Below are 9,594 nucleotides of genomic sequence, written 5' to 3'. Positions count from 1 at the left end.
CTTTCATCTTTGTTATAACTATCTCTCTTTCAACTTTAGATGCCGAGGCTGCATGCGTGTGTTCATTAATTTGTTTTACCACTTCACGAATTCTAACTTTGCAGAGCTTTCTTTTCTCACAAAATGTTCTTATCTTATCATCAGCATAACCATCAAACACGTATATATAGACGTCGTGGGAATACTTTTCTCTTCTCCGTGTAAATAATATCGAAGACTGTATTTCTATGGGCTATGGGTTTTTTCTATTTACAGTAGATGTTGCTCCATGGAAAGTCAAGATAGAGCTGTAAATTACTTTATAACTTCACAAAACTAAACCAGAAAAAAATGTAAATAACTTAAAACTACCGAACTACCAGACCAGTCACGCCGCATATATACATATATTGCAAAAACTAGAATTGTTGCATGAGTTGTTTCAACTAATTTGGAATTTATAACAATAAAGGTAAAATTGTATTTTATGGCACTTCGTTATTTTTAAGTTATTTACACACACAGTTGCACACATACACACACATATATATATATGTGTATATATATATATATATATATATATATATATATATATATATATGTATATATATATATATATATATATGTGTGTGTGTGTGTGTGTGTGTGTGTGTGTGTGTGTGTAATTATAAATACCAATACATTTTCTAAGTTTCTCAAATTAGTTGAAAGAACCTATGCAGCAATTCCAAAAGCAAGATGCTATAAGCCCAAGGCCTCCAATAAGGAAAATTAGCCCAGTGAGGAAAGGAAATAAGGAAATGAATAAATGATGAGAACAAATTAACAATAAATCATTCTAAAACGAGTAGCAACGTCAAAACAGATATGTCATATATAAACTATAAAAACACTTATGTCAGCCTGTTCAACATAAAAACATTTGCTGCCACTTTGAAGATCATTCCACAACTTGGTCACAGCTGGAATAAAACTTCTAGAATACTGTGTAGTATTAAGCCTCCTGATGGAGAAGGCCTGGCTATTAGAATTAACTGCCTGCCTAGTATTACGAACAGGATAGAATTGTCCAGGGAGATGTGAATGTAAAGGATGGTGAGAATTATGAAAATTCTTATTCAACATACACAATCAACTAATTGAACGACGGTGCCAAAGATTAATATCTAGATCAGGAATAAGAAATTTAATAGACCGTAAGTTTCTGTCCAACAAATTAAGATGAGAATCAGAAGCTGAAGACCAGACAGGAGAACTTTACTCAAAACAAGGAAGAATGAAAGAATTAAAACACTTCTTCAGAATAGATTGATCACCGAAAATCTTGTAAGACTTTCTCAATAAGCCAATTTTTGTGCAATTGAAGAAAACACAGACCTAATGTGTTTCTCAAAAGTAAATTTGCTGTCGAGAATCACCCCTAAAATTTTAAAAGAGTCATACAATTCTAAAGAAACATTATCTATATCTATCTATATATATATATATATATATATATATATATATATATGTATATACATATACATATATATATGTATGCATGTATATATATATATACATATATATATATATATATATATGTATATATATATATATATATATATATGTATATATATATATATATTTATATATATATGTATATATATATGTATATATATATATATATATATATATATATATATGTATATATATATATATGTGTGTGTGTGTGTGTGTAGATATATGTATATATATATTATAGATATGTAGTACGGTATATTCCATTTTCTACCAAATAATGAAAAGTATTTATGTATTTATTTTCTTCCTAATTCTGATATGTAAATATATCTTGTGAATGTTTCATAATGAAATTTATTATGTTATGGTTGAATGTTTCTGTACTGCTGATGGAATTTTGTTTTGAAATCAATTTAGTTTCTTTTACTTCAAAGTCTTCATTGCTGTTAATGTGTGTTTATGAAGAAAAATTAAGAGCTGTTTACTTTGTTATTTCGTAAGTCACTTAATATAAAATACTTTTTCACCAGTGTAATTAATCTGTTATATATTTCGATATCCTGTAACTAGGCCTTACTGTATAGTTAGGTTTCTATATACAGGGCCATGGGCAGCAAAGTGATTTAAAAGGGTGTTGGATTTGGAACTGGTGGGTTGGGGCTGAATATAGGGGGGTGGGAGCGGGGGGCGCCCTCACTAGGAACTTTGTCCTGGGGCGGCAGTTAGGTAAGTGAGGGCCCTGGGTGTAAGGGGGCCACGTGCGTCACCATTTGAAACTGGTGTCGCCACCCCCAGCTGCCCACCCTTTTCATATTATTATTATTATTATTAGTAGTAGTAGTAGTAGTAGTAGTAGTAGTAGTAGTAGTAGTAATAGTAGTAGTAGTAGTAGTAAAGTTTTATACATCAACTAGTTTGGCTGTTTTTTTATATGAAGATACGAGGAGTTTTCGTATATTAACTATAAGAAATGAATATATTTTCTTTCTTTATCCGAGAAATATACGTATTCATTTTCCAAAAGTTATGTAAATCTGAAAGAAATGAAACCAAATTGTGTACAGAAAATAATTTTTGGTCAAAAATCCGTGGATAATGTAAGATTTTGAAATCAGAATAGGATGGAAAATGAAAACTTCAAAAACACGCACACCCACAAACACACGTATATATATATATATATATATATATATATATATATATATATATATATATATATATATATATATATATATATATACATATATATATATATATATATATATATAAATATATATATAACGTAAGTGACAGCGGACTGACTAGCTAGCATGTATATATATATATATATATATATATATATATACAAGCATATATATATACAAGCATATATATGCATATATATATATATATATATATATATATATATATGTGTGTGTGTGTATATAAAACGCAACAGTGTCAGCGGACTGACTAGCTAGCATAAAAACAGTTGGATAAACATCGGGATATGCGACCATCCTACACACACTCTCAGAAAAGTATTATTTCATAACGAGAGAGAGAGAGAGAGAGAGAGAGAGAGAGAGAGAGAGAGAGAGAGAGAGAGAGAGAGAGAGATAATTTTTGCATTTCGTTTGGCTTCACCACCACAGTTCTAAATCACCTAAAGATAATTAGTGAAAAGTTCCGAGATTGGGTTCAATTGATCCCAAAAACTGAGTTGAGCAAACACATGATGGTGCTTCTGTAAAGAAGAGTCAGCACCGCAAGCAGTTTACATTCACAGACTGAATCCTATTATTTCTGCTAGTGTCAAATCAGTTCGCTTGCTTTTTTTGCTAGAAGAGATTTAGACATTTATGTTCTTACACATAACACGCACATGTAACTTACCTTGCAAAGCAAAAGGAATTGTTACCACATAAGCAAACTAGATCTCTGAAAAGGCTCAGTAATACAAGATGGTCTTGTCAGTATCTGTCATATATGATTCTGCAAATGTCTGCATGATACCTTTTCTGTTGTCATAAGTATCCTTGAACATAAAGAAGTGTGTGAGTATGAGGAATAAATAGGATACAAAACTAACTCTATTATCCAGTAATGGACAGACTACTTACTCAAACTGAATGAAAATTTGATGATGCCAACAAATCCCTTTACCATTCAATCATATCTTAATCCTCCCCCGGCCCATAAATTTTTGAAGCAGAAACAGTTGGAGAAAAGAGCAACAAAGTATAATGTTGATCTAGAATTCTTAGATGTTGAGCTTTAACAAGTAAAACTATGAGTAAAACGTAAACAAGCTGACGGGGTTAAAACTGCCAACATTGTTTGGTTTGACAGCTTTTATTAGTTCCCTTTAAAGATGCATCTCCCAGGTTTACACAAAATATTGATAATTGATCTTGTATTATCAACCACCTCTGCATCTTGTGAGTGAAGCTCACATAAAATGAACTACCTCACAAATTCTGTGTGTGATCATAAGTTGTCCAGTGTATCGGTAACTGGAATCCACCGGGGCCGGGCAAAGAATATCTATATAGAAATGTTTGTTGATATTTTTGATAAGAAGAAATAACAATATGAGGAAGGTGTATTAGATTAATACATTTACCTGTATCTGTTATCAATACTATTAATTAAATGATTAGGTTCAATAATCAAGTAACCAACTGTAATCGAATCTTATATACTTTAACCGAAGTCATTAACTGTAGGAATCACATGTTTTAAATTCTTTAGATCTCGCTGTTTTAGGATATCATAGATGTATTAAATTACTAATATAAATATATTTTTTTTCTATTTTACAATTAGCAAGTGTTCATTTTGAGTCTTTAAATTATATTCTGTTTTCATGTCAAGTGATTTCATTTAATTGCTAAACCATTACATATGAAATCTAATTTGGATTCATAAGTATGGTGAGAGGTTCATAATTTTTATTGAGAAATATTTGAGCAAGTATGAATTATATAAAAACACTATTCCCAATTCGATAGGCTTAAGTACTTTAAAACAACTTTAATATCTTTCCATATGACTTAAAAAAAAGACAGCATTATAATTTGTGCAGGCCTTGTACTCATATCCACAATGTTCAGATATATATATATATATATATATATATATATATATATATATATATATATATATATATATATATATATATATCCTCTATGAATATTGTTCTTTGAGTAGGTTTTTGATAAGCATAAGTTTACTATGCTATAGAAAGGTGTTTCTTACAATGTACCTTGTATGGTATACTGTACACATCACTGACAGTTCTTTGTAGTTTCCTTTCAATTACCACTTGCAATGCTGAATGCCTTTTGTTTTTTATTGGTTCCCTTTGTAATTTTCCTACCTAGCTGACTTAAGTTTGTAGATTTACTCTACCTCAACTTTACTTTTCATTTAAACATGGGATGCAGAGCTGCATAGATACTATGTCTAGCTATAAGAGCCGCGCAATCTATAAAGAATAATTCTCGTTTATAGGCTAATCACTAGGAGTCTAAAAACGTAATGCCATTGTCTTGTTAAGCAGATTTTAAATGATAAGTATAACCTAGTTTGTGAGATGATATTAATCAGTATTTTTTCATTCACAGGAGCATCACAGAGCAAGCATTATGATTGTCTAAAATCGTGCATCAAGGAAGGGAAGCTACACCCTATACAGTGCCACACACTTTGTTAAGTGCAGGTTGGTAATGCATATCTCTACTTTGATCCTTTTCATAATTAAGTAAATAAGAATTCTCATAACAGTAGATGCATTAGATAATCCTATAACAGAATTAAATAAAAAACTATAAGTAAGAAGTCTGAGGAAAAGGAAAAGTAAAATACTATCAAATTTTACTTCCAATAAGTAAAAGGATAGGCCAATAAGGTAAATGACCATGTAGCAAGTAAAATTTACTTTAATATGTAATCTCAAGTGACTTCATGTTGATAAAGCTACGATATTGGGATAGATGTTTTGGTATAACTCTATGTTAAGTTAATCTAGGATGTTTTGGTAAAAGATAATCCCAAGATCAAAAGGATTCACTAACTTATTAGATATTATAAATATGGACCTCAACAATATATCCCGGTGAGCCAGACAGAACTGTGTTCATTATGGTACCTACAAGATTTATTATTATTATTATTATTATTATTATTATTATTATTATTATTATTGTTGTTGTTGTTGTTGTTGTTGTTGTTGTTGTTGTTGTTGTTGTTGTTGTTGTTATTATTATTATTATTATTATTATTATTATTGTTGTTGTTGTTATTGTTGTTATTATTATTATTATTATTATTATTATTATTATTATTAATATTGTTATTATTATTATTATTATTATTATTATTATTATTATTATTATTATCATTATTATCATTATTATTATTATTATTATCATTATTATTATTATTATTATTATTATTATTATTATATTGGCACTTTTCTTTTGAATGGGGAAAGGTGGAAATTACGTGTTTATCTGGGAAAAATTAAATAATTCAAGATAGAAAAGATGAGTACATAATAATAAGATTTAAATGTAAAATAACTATTGTATTCAGAAATTAAATAAAAAACATGAAAAGCTAAAGCTATAAAATAAGTATGAAATACTGAAGTAACATCAAAACGTTTTAAAGTGGCAACACAGCCTCAGTTCAACTTATGGCCATTGATTTTGCTGTCATGAAGAGTTCTTTGTAATTCTAATTAAGATAAAAATGTACTCAAATGCTCTTCAAAAAGAAGCATCATTACTAAATCTATAGATGAAGGCACTTAAGAGAAAAGAATAATATTAGGTCACTACTAAAAGAAAGATAATACCAGTTCATTCATGATGGTCATTGTTGGTGAAATAAAAGAAACATTTATGAAAATTTTGCAAATAAGACAAAGATTATCTAGTGCTGTTAACATCCATAGAGGAGGAAAATTAGTATGATCTATTTAGCGTAAAGCAAGTTGGGTGAATTATCCTATCACAACATCTAAAATCCATGGCTATATATGTTGAAGTTATAAATCCCCTTGATGGCGGCCACTAGAATCTATAACTCATTTAAGACCAAAAATAACAATTTGTTATATATCTGACCCTTAGAATAATTGAGTTAGTGTTACATTTTTATAATACAGTAAAACAAATGTAAAGTTCATTAATATTTACCCTTTTATTGTTCATGAACATTACACGATGATAATATTTACTGTTCTCCGTGTTCTTTAAATGCATGTTTTTGTTCGTTATCCAGGAAATAAAACAAGATGAATTACGAAGACCTATGAAAATATCTATCGCCTCTACAATTGTTCTTCAAAAGAGACCAGAGCTTGGATTTTCAAGACTGCAATATACTTTTAAACGTAGTCACCTTGGCATTTAGGTGACGGATTATTTCTATTTATGCGACTGTAGGTTTAAGGAAGAGATATTATCCCATAGAAGAATATTTTGATCTGTGACATGTTTAACACTGCCAGTTCATGGAACAAAATGTATATCTTCAACTGTTGAGGGAAGTGATTCAAAACTGAAAAATAAAAAATTTAATTCTAAGGCTGGATACCTGAATTGCATATTGCCACTACATGTTAATAAACAACACTAAACTGTAGTCTCAATGAATCAGTAACACAAATCAATCTTTTTCTCCTGTAATAGGGATATGGGAGGTTATAATCACTATGTTAATGGTTCTTGGCAGGGAGATAGTGTTAACCATGAAACTTGGCTGGAAGACGGCATTTTTCCTTTTACTTTAAAAAGAATTACTTCAATCTAAGGTGCATTTGTGAATATATAAAATGTTGAAAAATAATAAAAAGATAAACTTAGTCACATCATTTTCATAAATTGTTTGCAGTGAGAGGGAAACGAGGCTGGTCCCTGCTGACTGTAAACAATACTCTTATATATCTTTGTGAAGTGATTTTCGAGACTTTATTTACCGTTCATTTCATGAATGTATTCCACGGAATTACTATTTTCAACGTATGTATTACTGTACATCTATTGATAACCTGCTTCATGAGGACCAAAGTCGAGTTGTAAGCATTACTAAATAAAGCAATGAAGGTAATTAATGATGGTAACATAATTTGTAAATACCTGGAGTAAAAGTTTTCTATTCCAATATTCAGATTAAGAATACAGCCACAGAATTGTATCCTTCAAGTTTCTCATGAGGTTTATGCATATTTACATTCCATTATATCAAATTTGTGACTATCATATAATTTTTATAACAAATTAAATATCTACATCATTTGAAAAGCAGTATTTTCTTATTCAATCTCATGACTAGGCTGTACGACAAAAAATTATTACTTTGTACTTGAAAGATACAATTGCAAAATATGAAGACAACAAGAATAGCATCGTACATTTAAAAATTCTAATAGCTGCTTATTGCTCTTTTATGTTTTCCAATAGGAATAAGCTGTTTATTCTCTATTTCAATTACACCATCTCAAATTACCGTGGCAATGAGATGACTGTGGACATCATTTTTCACTGTTAAATCATTAATTATCTCAAAGAATAATAATGAATTCAAAAGGAGATAACAGTAACAATGAAAAATTCAATATGGCTTACTCTCAATGACCTTCACAATCATAATAGCCAATGACGTGGTTCCTGAGCCTACCACGCCTACCAAGGAAATTGATGTCACACAGTCAGATAGGTGCGGTAAAAAAAAAAAAAAAAAAATTTTAGATGATGCATCCTAAATCTACCATAAATCAAAATCTTCAAAAATGAATAACAGGCAATAGCTAAGATTTCATATATTGCTTAGAACCGAGAAATCTAGTTGCATAAATAATACATATTAGCTATGTAATAAATTGGCATACGAGTACAATAGTGAGTGATATGTGACTTTAATCATTAAGATCGAAGATTATATATAGCTTACAATCCTAGTGCAGAATATGAAAATAAAATGTTCAACACAAAACAGCATCTTCCCATTATTTGTGTAGTTTCACCTTTGTCTTTTTTTATCAATTTAGATATACAGTAAATACAATACTTTTCTTGTTTTAATTTTTCGTTTCGGTGTAGAAACTAATTTAAATTGCATAAAACATATTAATATAAGCTGTCTACTTGATCTTATAATTTGGGATAAATGAATAATAAAACCAAAAGAAAATTAAACAATGGAAAACAGCAAAGCTTTTTTCAAAATGAAGATCCCTGGAAATTTTGTTTTTAAAGGTATTATCTCTTGTGGCATTTAATTTTGATACAAGCTAACACTGAAAAGTTTAAGTCATTGAGTCATGACCATAAAGATTGAAAAGTTTACAGTCATTCACAATATCTTTAAAGCCTACTCAACAAACATTAAAAAGACAAATTTCAATTTTGGTTTTGTTGCAAGAGATAAAGCGAATAACTACAAAAACCGTATGCTGATAGTATTCATTACGGAACTTTCCTAATATGACCAAAACATGAGAAGTATTTAGCCTAGAAATGCAGCAATACCTTGAGAACCAAATAACCTCTGTCCCAAATGATTTATTCTAATACTAAAAAATTACTTTTAACTCACAAGTTACAAAAGTTGAAGTTACCAATTTTGATCTATTGACTTCACAATATCTTTCATGGAGTAATGATCAGAAGAAAAAAAATGGTATGTAAGCTACATCACACAAAAATTCAAATGCAATGACCTAACTTTATGTGGGTATATTATCTTTGTAAATGCTTTTTATGTTTGAGGTTTTGTTGTATATTTGAAAATACTATAAAAATAAATGCAGCAGAAGGAGAAATATGTTTCTATATCCATTACCATCCATACGATGAAATAATAAGGTGATCATGTTGTGGTTTTACCACTTGGAAGATCTATTGAAGTAAGTCCTCCAAATGATACAAACACAACTTAGATTTCATGAGATTCATCCGAACATAATACATGCTGTGACAATAATAATCCTTTCAGTCATATCTGATGCAAAACCATAAAATCAGAATCTCCTTTAAATTTAATTTTTTTCCCAAATATGCAGAGTTTGTACTTAAATATATGAATTGAACATTAGAAAATAATATGATTTCTAGGTATAAACTA

The 9,594-nt window shown here is 29.4% G+C and overlaps 1 protein-coding gene across 2 annotated transcripts in view; it reads left to right on the top strand.

Moving 5' to 3' along the window:
- The window catches only part of LOC137619184 (uncharacterized), an 814,382-nt gene extending 805,101 nt beyond the window's left edge, over positions 1-9,281 (top strand). The window contains exons 6-7 of one of the 2 annotated variants that reach the window (XM_068349372.1): positions 5,088-5,182; positions 6,751-9,281. In XM_068349372.1, the coding sequence (XP_068205473.1) occupies positions 5,088-5,176 (89 nt within the window). In that variant the 3' untranslated portion in view covers positions 5,177-5,182; positions 6,751-9,281. Of the gene's footprint in view, positions 1-5,087; positions 5,184-6,750 lie in introns of those variants that run through there. The other variant, XM_068349377.1, reaches the window with a different exon arrangement.
- Positions 9,282-9,594: the final 313 nt, after the last annotated feature.

This window comes from Palaemon carinicauda, chromosome 2 (genome assembly GCF_036898095.1).
Source record: "Palaemon carinicauda isolate YSFRI2023 chromosome 2, ASM3689809v2, whole genome shotgun sequence".
Lineage (NCBI taxonomy): Eukaryota > Metazoa > Arthropoda > Malacostraca > Decapoda > Palaemonidae > Palaemon > Palaemon carinicauda.
Note: the sequence above shows the minus strand (reverse complement) of the source record. Positions and strands in the feature narration are given on the sequence as shown.